Source organism: Pleurodeles waltl, chromosome 9, assembly GCF_031143425.1.
Source record: "Pleurodeles waltl isolate 20211129_DDA chromosome 9, aPleWal1.hap1.20221129, whole genome shotgun sequence".
In the NCBI taxonomy this organism is placed as follows: Eukaryota; Metazoa; Chordata; class Amphibia; order Caudata; family Salamandridae; genus Pleurodeles; species Pleurodeles waltl.
In genome coordinates, this window is record NC_090448.1 from 984,373,324 (window position 1) to 984,396,684 (window position 23,361).

General features: G+C 41.9%; 1 protein-coding gene across 3 annotated transcripts in view; it reads left to right on the forward strand.

Annotated features, from left to right (window-relative positions):
- The window catches only part of MLH3 (mutL homolog 3), a 156,876-nt gene that overhangs the window by 124,022 nt on the left and 9,493 nt on the right, over nucleotides 1–23,361 (forward strand). For 2 of the 3 annotated variants that reach the window (XM_069208470.1, XM_069208471.1), the window contains 4 exons: nucleotides 13,195–13,354; nucleotides 21,507–21,530; nucleotides 22,043–22,121; nucleotides 23,199–23,350. In XM_069208470.1, coding sequence (XP_069064571.1) covers nucleotides 13,195–13,354; nucleotides 21,507–21,530; nucleotides 22,043–22,121; nucleotides 23,199–23,350 — 415 coding nt within the window. Of the gene's footprint in view, nucleotides 1–13,194; nucleotides 13,355–21,506; nucleotides 21,531–22,042; nucleotides 22,122–23,198; nucleotides 23,351–23,361 lie in introns of those variants that run through there. The other variant, XM_069208472.1, reaches the window with a different exon arrangement.

Genomic DNA, 23,361 nt, shown 5'->3' on the forward strand with positions numbered 1-23,361 from the left:
CCCCTGAGGGCCCGCAAAGCCTCCTCAGGGGATCCATGAACTGCTTAGAAAATTAACTAATATTAAAAGATTAATAAAGTCTATATAAATAAAGTGGTTAAACGCACAAATTAAAAAATTTAAACGTACTGTTGATGTCCAGGAATTTGAAATTGGAGGCTAAAATTGTAATTAGTATACTCTGATTGATTCGTGGGAGCAGGCAGCTGCATCAGACAGAATATAGTATGGACGATATGTGGCTTCAATTGAATTTAGAAAAGCTACCACCTTCCTATTAAAAATACCTGTTTTTATTGTATTTGTTTGAAAATTAAATAGAATGTGTTGTCATTTGTGTATGTGTGTGATGGAATGCTTGTTTCTGTATTGTTTGTGTATTATTTTGCACTTCAAATCATCGACAATGTTTAAGTCTGGGTCCCCGCTCCCAGTAATCACTCAGTGAGGGGTCCCCAGATTCCAATAACAATTCAGTGGGGGTCCCCTGGGAACAGAAATGATCAATTAGGGTCCAGAGAAGTCAAAAGGTTGGGAACCACTGATCTAAAGGATTAGACCTGAATGCTTACTATTAAAAAATATATATATATATTTATATCTTTTACCTACTGGCAGCCACCAGTAGGTAGCTATAGTTGGGACTATGTTTCCATAGAAAAAGCGTTTTTTGACTTGTATGTATCTTTGGCCCCGTTTGATGAAATTTCCCCCCCCAAAAAAGTGGCACGGTGATTCTTGTTGCGCTAAAGAACTTTCGGGCTGTTTTGCTAAGAGAGGGCGGAGAAAAAGGGAGCTAAAAAAACATTGTGTTTATCATGTTAATTCCCATAGGACCTGTCAACACGTCTGCAGCCCGAGCCACTGGATGGAATTACACCAAATTTGGCAAAATACACAATTTGCCGGTACGCAGATTGTGCTTTTTTATTATTAGGTGTAAATCTGTTCAGTAGTTTACAAGGATATTAAGGGCAAATAAATTTGTATATCTCTGGCTGCGATTAATCGTGAAATTCACGAATATTCACGAACAAGCGTGCAAAAAGAAGCATTGCAACTGGTTGACCGCAACCGTACTGGAAAGTTCCGACCGCCAATTTCTTTCAGGGGTCAGGGTGAAGGTAACCTGATCCACAGGGTGTGGTATAGGTGGGTTAAAGGGACAAATTATAGGTTTAATATAATTTTGTATCACGGTCCTCGACATTTGTGAAAATGTGCATATTTTTGTGAATTTCTGCTAATTATTTGCAAAATATTCACGATTCACAGTTCGCCCTCTGCACCAAATGGACCATCTGAACCTGTCCCAACACTATTTCTGGTGCCCATACCGACTTCGCCTCCAGCTCCACAACCCACACCAGTTCCCAGAATGCCGGTGCAGGAGGAGGAGGTAGTTATGGTGCTCATTGTGGCACACAACTCCAAATCAGCGCCACATTGACCGAGACCGTGCTTGCTTGCCGTTGAATCTCAACCTGCACCTTCACAGGGACGATCCAACACATTACATCCTTTATTTGGCACACAATGATTATGACGCAGGTGAAGAAATTGGGCACGCCAACCATGAAGATTACTGGTATGATGACCAACAAGACACTAGTGGCCTCAACGCCTCTCTTGATTCTAAACTCCTCAACCCCAATGCCCAATAACTAAAGAGAGTACTTCTTTTGCAGTCGTAATACAGAGGGCGGTCAAAGTTCTTGACCTCCAGCTCCCCAACTTAGAGGTCAAAACATGTGTCTTGATTTAATTTCTACAGCCGGGGCAAACTACTAGCGAAGCCCCTATATCCTTTTTAGCAAGACCCTTACTGATACCTTTGGGCCAGACCCTTGCTCTGGCCCCTCGGTCAGCTGCCAAATCACATAACACCACCAACCTGCTCCGGGCAACCCTGCATTTTTGTAGCAACACCCCTCTTCCCAGAGCTTTGCGGTGCAGGCATCGACTAGCTGGACTAATCCGAGCAATTTACTGACTACTTTCTCTGATATGGAGTCCAAAACAGTAGAAATCTTTGCAAAGACGATATTTTTTCCCACTAGTTTAGGCCCTCAGGTCCCTCAATGCTAGTTGCCTGCTGGGCTACTATTCCCGTGCTCTTTGGGATTCAGTGACCTAAGTCCTCCAAGGTGTCCTGAAAGACCTTCGACCTGTCTAACCCAAGCTATATAGGATGGTCGTGATGCGACCAAGTTCACAATTCGTTGTGGCTTGGATACCAGTGATTCCATCGGGTGAGCTGTTGGCACCAGGGTAGGCATTCAAAGCCACATCTGACTGTGGTTAACGGGTTTTTCAGGTGATGTCCAGTCATCCCTCCTGGACATGCCCTTTGACATGACTCTCCTGTTTGGCGACAAGGAAGATTCCCTCTGGAGCTGTTCAAAGAGAGCAGGGGCACAGTTTGCTTCCTGGCCTTGTCTTCTGTCTCTGGCCTGCCAGTCAGCCTTACCTTTTCTTTTGCGATTTCGGCAGCGGTACCCCATACCACCAGTCATTTCTGCCTCAGCAAAGTTTCGCGGCTGGGGCCACAGCCCTCAGTGACCATGTGGTCACGGTCACCGAACCACTTACCCCACTGCTCCCCCACCACCCTTCACAGCCACACCTGCCTATCGCCTTTAGCATTCCCTTAGTGGAACAAAGCCATCTGATTGGAGGCAGGATCCAACAATTTGTAGACCATAACATCAGACAGGTGAGTCCTGCAGATAGTCCAGAAGGGGTACATCCTGCACTTCATTGGCACTCTCCCACACCTTTCACCGACCCCGGAACAACTGACGGAGGATCATCTGTCCTTCTTACAGCATTAAGTGCAAGCCTTTTGGCCAAATGGGCTATCAAGAGTGGGCCTGCACCAGAAGTAGGTTGTGGTTGTTATTCCCACTACTTTCTGGTGCGAAAGGACAGAGGCATTCTTCCTGTTTTAGACCTGTGCCCCCTCAATGCCTTCCTCTGGAAGGACAAATTCAACATGCTCATGCAGGCCCAGATCATGTCTGCCCTCGACCCTAGAGACTAGATGGTGGCGTTGGATCTGCAAATGTTTATTTCCATATACCTGTCCTGTAGGCCCATTGGTGCTACCGGAGTTCATGGTGGGACAGGAGCATTTTTAGTTTGCTGTGCTTTCCTTTAGTCTCACCAGCTCCCCATAGGTGTCAAGGAAAGCAATGGCGGTCGTATAAATTCACTTTCGGCGGTCAGGGGTCCCAGTCTTCCCCTAAATTATCGACTGACGTCAACCAACCCTAGACTATGGTGAACCTCCTGTCATCTTTGAGGTTCACTCTCAATGTGGTAAAGTCACACCTGACTCCATCTCAGACACTTTCCTTCATCTACACCATTCTGGACATGGTTCCATTTGGTGTCTTTCCCCCAGAAAGGAGAGTCCAAGACACTCAGGCTATGATTCCGATCTTTTAGTCTCTGTCCGTTGTGTTAGTGAGATTGATTCACAGGCTTGTGGGACTGAATGGCTCCTTTCCTTTTGGCTAAGCACACCAGGTGGCATATGCAGGCTCTGGAGTGGGATCTAAAGTCTCCTTGGGGCCATCATCAAGGAGACCTCTCCGACCATGTCCAGATTTCAGGAGAGACTGCGAAAAACCTGCAGTGGTGGTTTCTAGACTGCGATTTGGTCACTAGCAGACCCCTAGATGAACAATGCATCACTTCTGGTTTGGAACTGCCACTTAGGAGAGATTGAGATCAGAGGTCTTTGGTTTCCGGCAGAGGTCCAGCTCCATATCAACCTCCTAGAGCTACAGGCCATCCACTTAGCATTTAAAGTCCTCTTTCCATCCATCAAAAGTAGGCTGGTACAGGTGCTTAAAGACAATACCACTGCCATATGGTACTGCAACAAGTAAAGAGGAGGTGGTTCCTGGGCCCTGTGCCACGAGGCAATACACCTTTGAAAATGACAGGATCACTAAGGAGTCTTCCTAGTGGCAGGTGAACTACCTGCCAGGATCTATGAATGCAGGTGCAAGGTATGTTCTGTGAATGGGGAGAACCGTTACTCAATGCATTTGATGCTGCCGAGAACACAGTGTCAGCAGTTCTGCTTGTTGGAGTTTCTAAAACATCTCCTGCTTGGAGATGCGGTTTGACTATAATGGATCTTAGTACTCCTGAATGCCCTCGACCGATACCTCTTCTGTACTGCGATCTGAAGATCATCAGGATCGAAGGGCCCAAGTCATCCTAGTGGGCCACACAGAAAATATGATATGTGAGCTCCTAAGCTTGAGCATCTGTCCTCTGACCAGCCTGTCTCTCCAGGTGGACCTGCTCTCTCAGCAATGGAGCTGAGTTCTGCACTCAAGCTTTCGCAATTTCCACCTTTAAGCATGGGCATTGAACACAGACAGCTGAGCGCCTTCAGTTTTGCTGTGGAGGTGGTGGATGTCATCTTTGCAGCCAGGCTTCCCTTGACTGAATACACCTGTTGTTGTGACAAGTTTGTGTTTGGTATGGCACATGCCAGATTGACCCCCTTCAAGCCAAGTTAGCTGATGTTCTGTTGTTTGTTTGTCTCTTGCCCGGCAGGCTTTGTTTTGGGCACAATTCGGCCATTTTACGGTTGCCGGACCAATCTTAGTATTTAAATCACTGGCTGTGATGCGTTTTTTGAAGGGCCTGCATAACCTTTCCCCCTCCTCTCCTTTTCTCATGCCACAGTGGGACTTTAATTTGGTCTTCACATTTTTGATGTGCACTTCAGTTGAGCTGCTTTACAGCTGTCTGTTTCAGCTTCTTACCCTTAAGACAGTGTCCTCGCCTTCATTACATGTGCGCGGCGAGTGAGTGAACTGCAGGCCCTCTGCTTCAAGCCCACATACACCATCTTCTATCTAGCCACACTGGTTCTGCGAATGCAAACATCCATCTTGTCAAACATTGTGACGTTGTTCCACTTCTGTCAAACCATCACCCTGCTGGCATTCTATGCTCCACCTCACCCCTCTAAGGAAGAGGAGAGACTCCATTGCTTGGAACCCAAAAGGGCGCTGAGCTTTTACATCGATTGTACCGAAGAACATCGGGTGGGCGATCAGGTCTTTGTGGGGTTCGCTTGACTGAAAAAAGGCTCTGCCTTTTTTACCGCGGAAGCCAGTGGAAATATTTCCAAAAACTTTATTTTAAGGATTTCACTCAAAGTCTTTATTGACTTAGAGTGGTTTTATAACTTTCTTCTGACAGGAAAGAACTTATTTTCCTATCAGAATGCCTTCACTTTTTGTGAAGTGTCCTCCCTGTGAAATGAAGAAAGCACAAACAGACCCACACAGGGTCTGTATTCACTATCTTCCCAAAGAAGGACATTAATGGACAGAGAGAATATCAGACTTAATGGACTTCAAGGAAAGCAGCAGGAGAAAGCTGTTGCATCTCCAAGAGGCCATGTGGAAGGTCATTTTGACACCACCCAGAGCAACCCTCCTCCTGCTCTAAGGACTCCCATACAGGCAGATCCAAGGAGAGAAATCATCATAGGGAGAGGCGTCATTCCTGATCGAAGTGGTGGAGTATAACAGACAGTCTTCCCACTTGTTTGCTGTCAACAGATACTCCACCGAAACAGCACTCAACATCGAGATGCCAGTCAGAGTTGAGAGAAACTTGATGGACACTTCAAAGCAGATATCGATGTTGAAGACACTTCGGTTGAGACCTCCTTCGTCTGCATCAAAACATTCTTCAATGACATTGAAGACACCTCTGCCGCTGACACCTCCGCCAACTCTAAAGCATCCACCATTGACGTCCAACCAACCAAAGTGGACGTTAAGGCCATCTTCTATGGTACCATTAAAACTAGATCTAGATCCAAGTCAAGATCTCATTCGCCTTCATTACAAGTATCACCAGGATAGCTGCAAAATCTCCTTAAACAGCTATCAGGCACTCCACGTTCTGACTACTCATGAACCTATTCACCTTCTACTCCTGAGAGAGCACATTCCATCTCACCCAGTTTTTCACCAGGTCCTGTGTCATCTCTGAGAGTACTAAGAGCATCAGTTTGACCTCTGACTCCACCATCAAGCCGTCAAACGGACAAAAGATCTTCTCCAAGAAGATCAAGATCTCCCAGGGGACGATGTCATTCATGCTTAATTTCTAGAACTAGGTCTAAGAGAACGTTTAGAACAAGGACTTCCTCATCTCGTTTCAGAAGATTTGGTAGAAGATCTGGCTGTCACCTCAGAAGGCATACGCCATCTTGAATGACCACCTCACACTCTTCTATCAGAGATTATTCTCCAACTCTAACATGCACTTCTCCTGCAAGATTCCTGCTGCTAGGTGATCTCACTACATTCAATGAACATTTGAGGTGCGGCAATGTTAAATATTGCACTGCTCACAACCGCGACATAGGTCATATTAGAAACTTTGCACCACACAACCTCTTCAATGCCCTCACTTAATTTGGTTCCAGGTCTACTGGAAGTTGCTTTGCAGTTGTTCCTTACAGCAGCTTTTATAACGTCTGCTCTATCAAGGCTCTTGAAAAACTACAAACCACCTGATCTGGACACTCTGTTCCGCAGACAGGACCTTAATCCGTATTCTGTCATTGTGGGTGCAGCATGGATATCCCACATAGTCGCTCCTACTTCTTCTGTTCAACTAGATAACAAGAGCATAAGAATAGATTCCATGGTTAAGAAAGTATGCGGACCGCCTGCATTTATCATGAAAGCAGCAACTGCTCTTTTGGGGAGATACAATTGATCCCTTTGGGATTCTCTTCAAAAGTATTGCGACAAAGATAGACAGGATTTGCAAGAAGTCCTTAACAAACTTAATCTGTTATCTAACCAAGTCATTGTAACAGCAGCAGATACTTCAGACCTGACAGCACATGGGTATTGGTATGGCATCTGTACTAGATGCAGTTCTTGGCTTAGTATCACTGGTCTACAACCAGAAGCTCAGCAGAGAATTCTAAATTTACTTTTTCCAGGAACCATGTTATTGGTTCACAAGTGAACGAAAAAATGCCTTGTATAAAAACAGAGATACCGGCTTTAAAAGAGGTTAGCCTTGAAAGAAGAAAATAAATCAGGATAAGATACAGGCCTTGTGATAGGTGCTACTACGCTCATAGAGTTCAAACCCCACATTAATTGCATCAACAGCAATAATTGACCCAGTCATACCATCCTAGAAATTCTTCCAGAGGTAGAAGAGGTCAACAATAACCAAATTATGCTGCTTCAGGAAAACCTCCTGTAAATCAAGGACTTCCATCTTCCTCCTGCTCTATCACCAACTCTGGTAGGAGGAAGCATAACCAATTATTTTCCAGAGTAGCTGAAAATAACCAAAAACAAATGGGTCTTGAATATTTTACAGGATGGAGGCTCTCTACGCTTCAGGTTTCTCTTCCTTCAGTATCACCAGCTAGAACATCGGCTTAGCTAGATCTGTTGTAAAAGGATGTCAACATATTGCCACAGACAGATGTGGGGAGGAGGTTCCAATTCATCGAAAAGGATTGTGAATTTATTCCCAGTACTTTTAGTTCGAAAAAAGGACCGAATAAGAGTTAATTCTCATTTTAAATGTAAAAATATTGAACAAATACATTAAAAAAGAAAAGTTCAGAATGCTTGCAGTACATCAAATCTATCCTCAACTATATCAAGGAGACTGTATGTATGCTATTGATGTTTAAGATGCCTACTTCCATGTGCCAATCGTCAACAAACATCAAAACCTTTTACGATTCGTAGTAGGTTCCTAGCATTGCCAATACTAAGTCTTGCATTTTGGTCTAAAGGCAGTGCCAAGAACATTCTCAGAATGCATGGTTGCCGTTGCAGCACATGTAAGGAGCAAAAGACTTCTGTATACCCTTACCTAGATGACTTGCTCATAGAAAATCCACCTTCAGAAACACCTCTTAAACATTTTCAGATTTGTCTGAACACTTTTTCAAGTCTGGGTTTTCGGATCAATATAAAGAAAACAACAACCCTACCTGGTACTGGAAATACACTATCTAGGAGTGTTGCTGGATACCCAATCCTCAAAAATGTATACTTTGGAGAAGAGACTTTGGGCGCTGAAGTCATCTATCTGTCTGAAGAGTCTCAGTCTCTTGAAAAGGCATCGTCCTATGGCACAACAGATATAATCTCTTCTAGGGTCAATGGAATCTTTTATATTCCTGCTACCTCATGCCAGACTTCATATGAGACCGTTGCAACAATGTCTGGAGGATCAGTGGAACCAGTTTTCAGGCAGCTGGGATCAGACACTAACTCTTCAATAATCTGCGATTCAGTCTCTTCCATGGTGGACCAGAACAAAAAACTGAATGGAGGGAATGCCATTCCAGCAAGATCTCCGAGTTCAGATGCTGTTCCCAGTTGCCTCTCTCTAGCAATTGGGTGCTCAAGTGAACCATTTGAAAGTTTGTGGTCAGACAGGGAAAAACTTAACATATCAATAGGTCCTACAGTTAAGAGTGGATCACTTGGGCGCTGAAGTCATTCCGAACTTTGAGCAGGACAATCTCTCTGTTAATTCAGATGGCCAATACAACACCAAAGTATTACCTGAACAAACAGGTAGGCACACACTTCAGATTGCAATCCCGTGAATGCCAAGTCAAATGGAAATGGCTCATAGCAAGGCACCTAACAATCGCAGCAGTCCACCTTTCAGGTGCTTAAACATAGAGGCAGACTACCTCAATCGTACTATTCAAGAGAACCACAACTGAGGTCGAAACGACCACGTTTTCTAAGAATGGTGCTACCCCCAAATAGAATTATTTGCAGATGCAAAAAACAAACAAAAAAAATCCAAGATTATGCCTCATTATTTAACCAACCAGGGTGGAAAGGGAATACTCTTTTGATCAATTGGTCAAAGAAATTTCTCTATGCATTTCCTCCAATCCCCCTCATTCTAGCAGTATTGATCAAACAGTACAAATTCAAGACAAGAGTGATGATAGTGCGGGAATGGCCTCATCACTGGTGTTCCAAAGATCTTCTTCACCTCTCTGAGTATCCACACAAGATGATGCTGTGCAGATAGACCTCCTTTACAAGTTCGGGGGCCAGATTCTCAACCCAGCCTTCCATTATTATGTTTGACTTCTTGGCTCCGGAATTCCTGCAATATGGTTATCTAAACTTACCACAAGACTCTGTGAATATTTTCAAGGATCCCAAACGTCCTTCCAGTAAAAAAAAGTGTATGCTTTTAAGTGGAAGAGAATTTGTATTTGGTGTATACAAAAGAACTGCGACCCATTGACAGGTACCATACCTACTTCACCTGGCAAATTCTAATTTAAAGTTCTTGTTTATTAAGGTACACCTTGCAGCTATAAATACCTATTTGAAATCTCCTTCACAAACCTCCTTCTTTGAAATACCTGTGGTTAAGGATTTTTGGAAGGCATTAAGAAAAATTACCATGTTAAGTTTCTTCCTCCTCCATGGGAATTTAACATTGTTTTATCCAAATTAATGGGACCCCCCAGTTTGAACCCATTCCTAAAGCCTCTTTACAACACCTTACATGGAAAGCAACAGTTTTAGATGCCATTACTTTGGCGCACAGAGTTAGTGATATCCAAGCCTTCTGCACAACCAAACTATATACTATATTTAGCAGCATTAGAGTAGTAATGAAAACCCAATGAGAACCCATCCAGGTTTTCTTTCTAAAGTAGTATAGGTCTTTCACATTAATATTACAATGTCCTTACCTACATGTTTTCGTAGTCCAGCAGAGAGATCTCTGTATTCCCTTAATGTATCAATGGTATTGAAATTCTATTTAAACAAAACTAAAGATATACACAATCTAACAGGCTGTTCATAAATTATAGACCAATAAGAACAGGTTTACCTTCTACAAAGCAGTCCATTTCAAGATGGATAGTTACTTGTATAGTTTCTGCATACCAGATGGCAAACAAACCCTTACCTGGTAGACCTAAAGCTCACTCTTCTCGAGGCAAAGTGGCTTGGATAGCCCTTCTTAGAAATGTCCCTGTTTCAGAAATTTGTAAGCCTGCGACCTGGAGATAGATTCACACTTTCAATAGGCATTATTGTCTAGATACAGGCTCCAAGGAAGATACTCAAGTAGGTCATGCATCCTTGAGGATTTATTTTGGATGATTGGTGAAGCTGTCCGTTTCTTGTCTGCTCTTTTGACGGATGGGCTTGCTATTATACTCAGTGCTTATGACTATTGATGAGGATCTCCCAGAAGTGAAGGAAAAGTTGCTTACTTGTAATCCTAGTTTTCTTCAAGGTGATGGGCTTGCTATTATACTCAGTGCTTATGACTATTGACCCCGCCCCCCCCCCCATCCAACCTCTCAGGACAAGAAATACTACAGTTCACCCAGAATGCTCCATTATTCTGTAAAAATGATGAACATTGTCAGTTTTGTTAGCTAGGCGTTTCCTTGCAGCCTATTGGCTAATTCTGTCCTCCATTCCTTTTAATTTTTCCTATTAAAAAAAAGGTTTGTGAAAGAATTTCTATAGTCACTTATCTTTTTAAAGTATCATATTAATAATTGGTCTCTTTTAATTTAAATATCATATATTTTTTAAAGTGCTCCGGGATCCTGCACATGGGAGGACTATTCCGTGCTTATAACTTTTAATGAATGTTCTCATCTAAGATTACAGGTAAGTGCTTTCCCATACTCTTAAAAATTAATAAAAGTGTATTTCATTAACATCCAGAGACGTTTCATTTTAGTGCATTAGATTATAGGACTACATTCACAGGTATTTATTACAAGTGATAGTCCTCAAACATGAGCTTAGAAAAATTGGTGCCCGCCCTGACAGCCATGCCAATAGTTAACCCAGAGGAAATTTAGTTATCATGTGCACCCGCTATGTTTCTTAGATTATCATTATACATGAACAGCGTGGTAGTACAATAAATCAAGCATAAGAGGTTTTTTAGTGTGCACATCCTGAACTCATGTACTTCAAGGTGCTCTCAGATATGATTATGAGCAGGAAGGAGACAAAGAGAAATAAAACAATTGCCTAGGATCATAGAATTTGTTAAAGTGGGGAAGCCAGGATCGATATGATTCTTTTAGGGACTAGGAGGTTAATTTAGAGGTCATCATTGAATGAAACCCTCAAAATAACTTGACCACTCACTTTGCACATCATGCATATGCGTCACATCCCCTACGCCCACCTTCCAACCCCTCTCCTCCCTGCTGGATTCAAAGTGACCCTCTGTCGCATCCCAGCCTATACCTTTTGGCCCCTATTGAAAAGGTTTACGAGTAACTACAGTTTACTCTGATGAAGGCTGTTTCCCTTTCAGTGGGATTTTATCAGTTATTCTAGGTTTAAACGTAAAACACGACAGCCTACAATATATATATATATATATATATATATATATATATATATATATATATATATATATATATATATATATATATATATATGTAAAAATAAATGGCCATAAGTTACATAGAGGACATTTGGGTCCGCTCTGTTCTGCCATTGGTTTGTCTCAGTGTCATTTACACTCTGCTTCTCTCTGTGAGCGCGTCCTGCATGTGCAATGGCTCAGTACACATCGGTCATTGGTTCTCTTGCTCTGTGAATGACAGCATTTGATGATTACATGCGTACATCCAATTGAAAATGAGTGTGCTTCAGTGTCGGAGCTGGTTTGCCAGTCCTTTAGTTTTCAGTTTTCTCCCTTTGAAGTTCCTTTTTCATTCTTTTAATTCTCTTTATAATGTAATGTTTCTTAAGAATATACTGCAGCTGTCCAGGCAGTGCTAACTGGTTGCTTGCCTGGTGCTCATTTCTGCAGTGCGCCTCATCCCACATGGCCACTTCCTCTCGAGCGGAAGACCATAGTGCATCATTATTTTACCGTTCCAAGATAGCCAACACATTTGCTGTAAATGTGACTGCCATGCTGAAATGTTAAATTAGCAATAGCTGTTTACAATACTTCTGGAGACAGATTCCTGCTAATATGTTAGGTTTCATTATTTGCAAGTGTATGCCCACTGTGTTTATAAAGCTGCATGTTTTCTTTTTTCTGCTTTTGTTCTTTTATTTTATCTTGTATACGTTAAGATTCCGTGTGTTTTGTTTTTTGCAGTTGTGTTGGAGGTAAATACAAAAAAATTGTCAGTGGATGCATAAGTGCAAAATTAAGTGACAGTGCGTGTATGATGAATTGATTGTGTAAACCCATCAGTGAAACAAAAGGCACTTAATTCATAAGCCAATCCTATTGGCAATGCCATTACATGTCTGTCAAGTGTGGATGAAGCCTGTTTATGTCTATCTAGGCATTTGTCTTTTCTTTTTAAAATGGATTATAGTTTAACCTAACTTAAAGTTCTTTGGGGTGCTTTACTAAACATATTGACATTTTCCTTTTTACTAGTCTGTAATGTTAGAAAGAAAAGAAAATTCCTAACAAGTTAGGCCAAGATAGTTTATACTTTTTAAGTTGTAAAAATAGGGTTTCAACAGAAATGTCTCTTAAAAATTATCCTGAAATGTCACATGGAGGTAAACATATTAAGCTTTCGTTAACTCAGCAAGGATTCCTAGGACAAAGAACCAAGTTTGCCAGTAAGTAAATGTTTCTTCTTTCATATCCTATGTAGTGGTTTTTTCGAAATCTGCTTAGATTGTGGCATCACTTTTCCCAAATGGGGCACGACTATATATGTTTACTGTAACTACCACCCGAACTTACGAATGGTATGAGGGAGAGAGGGCAGTGTTGCTAAGTGTTACTTGTGGGTCTCTGAGAGTCCTGTGTGAAATGAGAAATTACCCAGGAAGATGCTTTTAGCAGGGATCCCTAGGTGAAGTGCACCCATTCCACACTATGCTTCTAGGGCTTATAATTCCAATTAGCCAATAGCTCACATTAGTGGCGCTATGGAAATTAATAGGCCATTTGTAAGGAGTTACTTGATATTAAGAACTAAGAAACCTCTGACCAGTTTCGAGGAACATTCCTCCAGCGAACCGCAACAGTTCACAAGCAGCTTTTCTCTGTCAATGTGGTGTTTTAGTAAATATGTACTTGGGTATCAGTGTGTAAGCCTTCAGAGTGTTTCTGAGGCCGGGTGTGAGACTTAATACTATCCTTCCTCTGCAGATCCTACCAGAGTAGCCTGCGGGACCTGGGACTTGGTCTCTCCTTCCCAGAGAGCAGCTCTTCCCATGTTTTAGTGGACAAAGTCCCACTCTGCTTTGTTGAACGAGAAGCTAATGAAGTTCGACGAGGCAGGCCGCCAGTGACAAAAGCTATTGTGGAGGTGAGGACAGATTGAATACAAGTGAGACATACTCTGAATTATGGAGATAATTTACTTAAAACATACACTTACAACTACCAAATGGCTACCACAATGATATTATTTGAAGAGAAGTACATAACATTCACACTTGAGATCAGCAGGCTTGCATTTAACAATCCAGTATATTTCTTTACAGATATCATATATAGATAACTTTAAAATACATATGGGAGATAGAGAGGTTGCCAGAGAAGGCAAGGAGAGAATAACACAGCGAGGGAGTGAATTTGAGAGGACAAGCAAGTTAAAGGCAGTACAGAGAGATGAAACCGAGGGCAGAAGGGATAGAAACAGAAAGCAGACATTGAGTAGCATCTGGTCAAGGCTGAGGACAGAAGGGATAGAGTGGGGAGTAGAGGTTGAGCATGACTGTCTTTTTCTGATTTTGTTATAACATGAACTGTATCAGAGTAACAGAGCACATGATGTATGTTGGCACTTAGTATGTCATTTATTGAAGAGTTTTTCTTGCAGGTTAAACAAAATATAGGGCCTTTCAGTTTCACACTCACAGGGAAATTATTAGATTTAGTTATCAATTGTATTTCTCTCATGCGAGGAAAGGCTGCAGTAAAATGTGTATATCTGAACTTTATTCCACTTCAGTCCAACCTATTTTCATTCCTCCTTCTTGAAGTGATTTAACTGCTAGAATCCTCTCACGTATTCTACCTTAAGCAGTTGTTTCTGTTTTACTATATCAATGGCGGGCACCATGCCATGTGCATAGTCGGCAGGTAACTCATTTAGCACACAGGGGGAGGTGCTCCTCCCCGGAATGAATTTACTTTTACCTGAACGAATTTGATGGGACATAATTCCCCTCTATCTTGTTCACTATTATTTTCCATAGGATTTTTCAGTTCAGGTTTACGATGGACGATATGATATACAGTCTACAGTCTCAGTCTGAATTCAGTAACATGGTTATGAGCACTTTGTGAAATGTAGATGGAAGCTTGCCTCTGCCTCTTGCGACCTTGCACATATGAATTAAGGACTCTGTTTGCAAGTTGGAATGTTTTGAAGAATTTTGGCAGGAGACCTTTACTGCCTGAATGTAAGAATCCTCAACAATGTGGAACTGCATTTCAACAACACACGAAATGGATTATGGTTGTATGATGTCATGGCTAAGTACTCAGTCATCTGTATGTGTCCCATAAGGTCTTACGTTACAAATATCATTTTGATACATGTGTGCAGTGCAAGAGTAATGAGAGTATTCCCTTTCTGGGGGGGGAGAACTGCTCTCCATGCATCCGTCTAGCCCCGGCCCCGCCTTATAGAGGGGGAGGGTATTTATCTCTTTTGACATTGAGTATACAGATAAAGTCTTCTATGAAAAATGATTTATGAGGGGCATTGGAGATCAGCGCAGAAGCTGTGTTTAGGTGAGGGGCCTGGCCTGTGTTAGTGGAGTTAAAACCCAAAATATAGATGCTGTTGCTGCATAAACATCTCCCCTACAGGCCAACCTTCGCTTCTTCTCACAGAAAAGGGGATCCCCAGTCGCACCCAAACAAGGACACCCCTGTGATATAGAATATCAAATGTTTTCCCTGTTGCAAGGGAAAGAAAGAACAAGAAAATGAAAACACAACTGAGAGAAGAAATAGAGTAACCAGAAAGACGCTAGCAAACGAAAGATAAAGAGGAAAGAATAATGGTGTGAAAAGAAAGAGAAAAATGAACATTAGCAAAATAAGAAAAAAAGACATGGTGAGAGAAACAAACAGCGAAATAACCAGGGCATGTATGTACTGATACATTTCCCACAGACACAGAATGGGAAAACCACTTTGACTCTTCAGGTCCTAACAGTAACTTGTGGCTTCCGCATACAGATGGGAAAAAGAGGGATTTATAGTAAAACGGAAATTGTCAGATTAAAGATAAGAAAAACACCAGAGAAAGGAAGGAAAAAAGATCTAAAAAAAAAAAGTGAAAGGACACATTCTGAGTCAAAGGAAAGAACAAACAAAAAAGACAAAGAATGAAGTGAAGAGAAAAAATAGTGAACGAATGAAAGCCTGAAGAAGAAAAAAAGAGTAACGAAACAAAGAAAGAAATAACCAAGTTTTTGCGAGTTTGAAAGAGGAGGTAGCAAGAGGGAAATAAAAAAAGGGAGAGGAGTTGAAATAAACAGTTAAAAGGAAGAGCAAACCTGTTAATGTGTGGATTTTAGGAGCTGGAAAGCGAAAAGTGCGAAAGAAAGACAACATTGAGAGTAAACAGCGTAAAGGAAAGAATGGAGTGAGATAGAAGTATCAAACCCTCCCAAATAAAGATGGCAGCTAAGAATAGATTTAATTTGCTCCCCCACGTCCTCAAACAGAAGTCAGAGTGTGGAACAGCAGGGGATACTGCAGAACAGCAGGAGGTGCATTAGCAGAGTTGTATGTGAACCACAATACAGCAATATTGGGGCACTTCAGATCAGGGTTGGGGGTATAAACAGAGTTGTGTCCCGGCCCAGTGCTAGAATAGCAGAAAGGCAGCAGGTGAGGTATGAGAAACGGAGCGCCGTGTAATTCCTGGTATTTGAATAATGGGGCGCTCTGCTTTAGGGTTGAGGTGCACTAACAAAGTTGTATGTGGGCTGCAGTACTGGAATGGTAACAGGCACACAAGGTCAGAAGTGAGGTATGTTAATGGAGCTCTGTGTGGAACCTTGTATTGGCATGCCAGTGTTGCGGAGTATGAGGGCTTGGAGTGTGCGAACTGCAGTGCATTGATGGAGCTGCGCCCGAGGTCCCAGTACTGGAGCAGCAGAGTTTACTGACTGCAATCAGTGAGGTATTCTGGCGGACAGCATGTGTGGGGTTCCTGGCACTGGCACGGCTGAAGGCTTGGAGTGTGTGAACTGAGGTGCACTGATGTAAATGTAAATGTAAAAATGTAAATTTTGCACTTGTATAGCGCACTACTCACCCGTTAGGGTCTCAAGGCGCTGTACTCATACCGCTATGGAACCCCTCCTGGCTTTTCCCTGTGAGGTGCCCCCAGGGTGAAGCCAGGCATCCAAGCGCTGTTGGGGCCGTTGTGGAGATTAAGCAAGCTATTGCCCAGAGTTGCAGAGTGGGACCCATTAATTAGATTAGGCACCGAGGCGAGAATTATCTGGTCCAAGGGAATTGAGCCCAAGACCTGCCGAAGCGGGACTTGAACCCTGGTCTTGAGCCAGATCTCTGCTTCAGGGTCTGCCACTCTAACCATTGTGACAGAAGTGGGCACTGTCTCTAAGGATTGCGGAGCCCTGGTAGAGGTAGGTGCCTAGGCTATAAGCAATTACAAGCAATCCTCTGCCCTTGCTCTCAGCACACAGGCAGGCACATTTGGTAAAGAAAATCCAAACCAAGGAAGGGTGTGAGCCAGGCAGCTGAGAGAGGGTGCAGAGAGCCCACAAACACCAAATGTGTCCAAGATAACAGCCTGATTTATAACCTTGTTTACAGCTAGGCTCAGAGGAAGAATGTTCTGCAAATGAAAAGAGAACAAAGCGTAATCATACACAGTAGTTGGTCCCTGCTCCCACACAGAAGAAGGAGGGATGAAGAGGCATGGCTGATCACTAGCAAGCAAGGATTTTTAAATGTCACTGAAACTAACAAATGAAACAGCTGGAAGCCCACAGAAAGATGTAGACGTAAAAGTATATAAGAGGTTGTATGCCTATGCTCAACCTAAACATTTGCTCAACTGGAGAGCTCCACCCAGGGCTGGGCCTTGAACCCTGGCCTGCCCAATCATAAATACCCCCAGAACACAGCCAGAAAGTGAGATGAAGAAAGAAAGAAAGAAAGAAGGGTATTCTTTGTGGAATGTTGTGGATAAACACTCCATCTCGGCTCTGTGTCTGCATATATGAGCTTCTAACTGTGGTCACTATAACCACTGCAGATAAATTACTTTTGCTACTGAAGTAGCGGCCAAGCAGCTGTCCCACCAAGGGTGCTTCCCACACCTGCGTTGGCATTAATATACCTTCCAAAGATCATGTGTCTATGTACACTTCAATACCATAACGTTTGCTGCTCCCAACCTATTGCAATTCTAATACAATACCTCAGGCTGAATTGAAAGGTTAGGATTCAGCTTGCAACAACATACGTACACAGGATTCATGTGCCCACACCCCATCCAGTTAGTTTAGATCAGTGGTTCCCAGCCTTTTGCCTCCTGAGGACCCCAACTGAATCACTACCGGAAGCCAGGGACACCCAGCAATTTGTGCGACTTAAATTTCAAACATGAAAACAATAATTCACAACAAAATACACAAAGAAGTACACACCAAGCAAATACTCGAATTACTAAAAATATAATTATTTTATATTGAGAAAATAAGCAAAAATCGAAACATTTTAATGGGAAGGTTGGCGCTGCATCTCGGCGACTAACTTTTCAATCTTTGGTTTCATTTAAGAAAGCTGAATCCTCTGGTCAGATTGTACATTTCCCAAGTGATTTCTCGTTTTTTTTTTTTAGGTACTTAAAATCTGAGAAAGCTTTTTCACAAAAGTATGTGGTGGGGAAAGGGAGTAAGACCATACAGACCTCTCATCTCTCCATATCCTCTCTGTCACATGTAATTCATTTGTTTTATAGCACCTGTCATATCAGTGTAGGGTGTCGGAGTACTTTACAGGGGACTACAAGGGGTAGAATTCACGTCATCTACACATTTTCTAAGAGTGCTTGTCCTGGAGAACCACTAACTCAAGATTCATAACATAAAACATTGGTTTGCGTTGACTTTAACAATAAGTATGTATTTCTACGCAAGCAAACCTTTTTTTTTTTAGCAGCATAAGGAAAATGAAAGACTGGGGAAAAACATAACTTTCTAATTTGTGTTGTGCACTTTGCATGCAGCTCCTTGATGGGAGTTCATAGCTCACTGTACTAGATTAGGATTGTTATTTAAGAACTGCACAGTAACAAAATAATCTCTATGATAAAAGCAGTAACCATTGTGCAATGCAGATAAAATACTGTACTTTACATGATACATGTTCTTTGCAGCAGGCATATTAACCATCTGCGCTTCCCTAGATGAGTCAAAACTGCTACTAGACTAAACGTTCTCTCTCCAGCAGATACATTAATCACCACAGTTATCTTGACGCTTTTATTTTTGCCTGAGGGCTGATGGTTATGCAGGGAACTTTGCAGTGCTTTTAAGACTGCTCTACAAATGAAGTCTTCAATATAAAAACATGCATGTATTTCTGTCCAGAGGCCCAGTCCCAGGCCTGTGGACCCCCTGGGAATGTGTCACAGACCCCTAGGGGTCCAAGGACCACAGGTTGGGAACCACTGGCTCACTGTGTTATACTTAGGAAGCCTGATGAGGTCACATAGGCCCCCAGGTGAATCTGTAGTGAGGCCAAATTCTAGTTAAGCAGACCAGAACTCCAAAGACATGTCCGGCCACATTGTCCTCATTAAGCATAGGAAGAATAAATCCTCTATTGAGACTGAGGGGCTTAGGTTGTCCCTTCTTTTGGGTTCATCAGTTTTGGAGAGTTTATATCTCTCTACCATGGTAAGAGGCCTTTAGAACACAATATTCTTGGAGTTGTTAGCAAGACATCCCACATAGTGTAGAAGTATAGTATTGTATAAAAGGTCCAAGGTGTTCTCTTTACAAGAGCACTCCCCTCAACATGCTGTCGCTGTTATGACTATCTGTCCATATCCTCCTCAAGGTTTCATTTTATAGGAAGCCCAATATCTCTGTAATGTTTCATCATCTAATACAACACCTCCCTTGCATATTGATGTTCATTACATCGTAAGTGACAAATTCCTCTCATTGAGAATAAAGGGCAAACTGCAGATGTCTCTTTTATTGTGGAGTCTGAAAGTGAGACATGCATGTTTCTTCAGGCTCAAACCAACATGCCAAGCCTTGTATTTTCTTGGGAGTCCTTTTTTGAAGATTCTTTTATGGACGTTGTCAGTTTGCCTACAACATATGGAGGCAAGAAGTCTTAACTCAGTTGTATACATTTTCTCAGCAGCCTCTAGAGATATTGAGGTTACCTCCGTACGTAAAGCCATGTTGAAACAATGCTAAATATCAATATAGCAGGACAATCGTACTCGCTTCTTAAAGAAAGATGAGGAAATCCCTGTTGTCAAGCGTTTGCAATCTATCGAAACGTCTGTCCTATTGTAATCCAAACCACATCAGTGCCTTTTTAGTCATGCAAGACAGAAGGGGGTTTCTCTATTGCTTTTGACTACACATTCTACAAAGCCTCCTAAAAAATAAAATGGACTCTCAATGTTGGTATTAAGAAATGTCTGATATCCATTTCTGTGTTTACAAATACCTTAGTTATATTAAATAAACTCAGAACACCACCCTTTTCTAACTATAGGCTATTGTGGGCCATATGTATGAAAGTATTTTAGGACTGCAAAACCAAGAATTAGTCAAATCAGCTTGTTTCCGACTGCAAAATTATTTTTTTAATGTACCAAGCCCATTTTATGAATCAGAAAAGTTTTTCTGACTTGTAAAACAGGTTATGCGACCCATATGGAATCGCAGTTAGGAAGAGGCATTTGCTTCCAATTGTGAATCAGTCTAATATGTATCAATTAATGTATGTTTCATTAGTTATATATCTTCCACCTCTTCTTTTTGCTTACAGTTATATAGTTAGCAATACACCATTGCAACTAGATTCAGTGGTATTCTTTGGACTCACTGCATGTACAGTATGATTAAAGACCAGAAGATCATACCTCTTCTAGTTTCCCATTGTCTGGACCTAATGTAACGCCAGTTTCAGTATAAGCCACAGATTAAGGAAATCTCTCAAAAGCTGGAGTTCTAGTTTCAACAAAGGAGAATACACAATCTTTGTTCTTAGCAAGTTTATTTGCAATGAAGGTTCCAAGGGTTAAGCCCAGAAATCTTATAATTCAAACAATTAATTTATTCATTGGTGAATCAAAGCTTTATTTATACTTTATATACATTTTAGTGGTGTAAAATATACATAGAATCTTCACTGGTGATAGTTCCAAAAGACCAAGAAAAAAATCTGGTTGGACAATTTGAGTTTGATGCCAGCATGACAGAGTAAGTTTTTTCTTTCCTAAAGTCTCATATTACTCATGGTAAATTGTGAACAGGGCATCATAATAACGGCCCCTGACCTCCTCTACTCTTGCAAAAGTGCAGATAAAGTACAACAGAGACCGCTAACCACTGAGCCATGTTTATAATTAGGACACTGGGGAATCAGTCAGCCGTCTTGGTCCTCCCTCACCATAAAAAAGTACGGTGAAGGCGAGTATGGGTAGTTGATGGCGGTCTGCTGTCCTGTTCACATTTGCAAGTAGGCCACTGTGCTGGTCCTTCCTTATAAAATAAAAATTGGCAATGAAGGAAGACTGACCCTGATGCCAGCTGCCCATGCCATATTCGCAATTTGAACAGAGCACGGCACAGCTTTCAGGTGTCTTGATCTTAAACTGGTACAGCTGACAGCTAAACTGTTTCATTGGAAATACTAAGAGGCAAACTGCCTGCTGTCTGGGAGGGGGTCACAGATGTTTTTGAATACCTTCTGTTCTGTACTTACCGGCTGTTAAGAGAGCCGGTAAGTACTCTCTTGACAAAACTATAGTTGTGTCAGTCCAAAGCGCTTTTTACTGTTCTCGTAGTTAAATAGTGTTCTGCATTATCAGAAGGCCGATAGAAGTCTGCAAGTTAGGTCCATAATTCCCTCCACAAGAGAGAAAGTTGTTATTGTACGCTTAATGAGGAATGCCCCATTAGCTGAATTTTAAAGCATGATCATCTGCAGATCATGTCATAGGTTTGTCAGATGTTTTAACATAGATTCTCACTCCAGACGAACACCCAGGTGGGTCAAGTGTTTATACCTAACTTTTTGTTTTCACACCACCACAGTAAATTTAACTGTTAAGAAAGAAAACCCCATAATAGGGTTACAAGTAAGTAACTTTTACGTCTTCGGTGCAGGTGTGGAATGTACAAGATCATCCTTATTGTATTGAGAGTAGAAAGCGGACTCGATCATAAATTGTTTTAACAATATCAATGTATTTTTCTCAATTGCAGGAGTTTATTCGAGAAGAAGTTGAGGTAAGAGGATTCTTCGTTGTTGGAAGTGTGCTGGTTGATCAGGCTTAAAATACTGTAACATGAAGCTCATTGAGTATGACATGATGTGTTGCGGTATCATGCTCTGTAGTCACTGTAGGACTTTAGTGCAGGGCTCTGTGACCATAAGCTAATTATTTTTTCATGCTTGCATCATGTTTCTGTATTCCAAAAACAGTCCTCCATGTTATGAAAATCAAATACATTTTTGTAGGTTGTGTAAGTCAACTTCGATTGTTGGGCATATTTTGTAACAGTTAAGAGGTATTCTTTTTATTGGGCTTGGTATGTTTTAATGCAAGATGATGTGTTTTTTTCTAACCCTGAAGCATTATATAATTCTCTTCTTCTTGCCGGGATAGTATAGGATCTTCTAAAAGTTGAGGTTCTCCTTCTTGATGGATTGATGTTCCCTTTTGTCAGTTTGTCACTGTCCAGTGCGGCTCATAGAATGTGGCTTTTCTTTCATAAGCATAATATCCATTTCTGTTTAGATGTTGCAGACAGCAGGAAGAGCACGAGGGATCCTGCCTCTGACAGTTATGAAAGTTCTGGCTTCCCAGGCCTGCCATGGTTAGTATTATTTCCAAAGAGTTGTGCCTTTGTGCAACATACCTGAATGTAATTGCATTACAGTTCAAGGGAATTGAAACAACTATTTTCTTTAGATATTCTGGCCTTCGGAGCCAGAACAGTGACAGATGTATAACAGAAATCAGGTTGATGTGACATGGACAAATAGTTCAGGCTGGGAAGAAGTACAACCAAGAAGAAAAGGCGGTGGTGGTTGATGGTTTGAGAGTGCAGCTATAGAGAAGACGAAGGGAGATGTTTGGTGGAATAAAAGTGTAATGCTATATGGTACCTTAGTGGGAATAAGTGGTAGAGATGAAAAGGTAAAAGTAACACAAGTGGGAGTGTATGTTTAATGTTGAATATTGCTGGTTAAGCAGTATTGCATGAGTGTAATAATATTGAAGGGGCTGAGAGTGGAGTGAATGGAGGCTTATAGTGTTAAAAGCACTGTTGGCTGAGGAAGCGGTAGAACTGAAAGAAGTGATATGTAGCATTCATGTTACAAGGGTACTGCAGAGGCGAGAGGTGCTCTGAGTGTAGAAGGAAATACATTTAGGTATGGTTGTATATTTATTTTATTGTATTAGCAATGACTTGGTCTGAGATAGTTGGGAAGGAGACGTAAAGGGTTGTTTAGAGCCTGTACACATGGGTGATACGGTGAAAGAAGGTGGTGTGCCTTTCAGTAAGAGAGACCCCCCCCTCCAAATATATTCATATCATACCTGCTTCAGCAGCCCAAGGGAGATCAATAATTGCTCCCTCATCAGCAAAAGCAGAGGGCAAAGTAGTGGATTGTGCCTTCCAGCATGTTAAAGGGACATTAGTTTTCCCTATCTTAGACAGCTTTGTGTGGTCAAATGTGAGTCTTAATTAGACACATTTATGAAACCAAATTAAGCCATGGATCAGGATTCTTCCCTATACAGCGGTGTTGGGTGATGAGGGTGACCAGATAAGGGCAGGATACACTTGAGATGTTCCTGCATGACTAGTTGTTTATTCCCAGACTGTTAAATGCTGTTGGCCATTGATTTACAACAGCTGTTCTACTACAGACTGTGACTTTTTCAGGTGCTATTAAATTCAACAAGCCATTGAATGTAGAGGAGTGCTGCTGCCTCATGGAAAGCCTGTCCTGGTGTAAGCTACCCTTCCAGTGCGCCCATGGGAGGCCCGCCATCCTGCCCCTGGCTGACATGGATCACTTGGAGCTGCACAAACAGGTATCAAACAA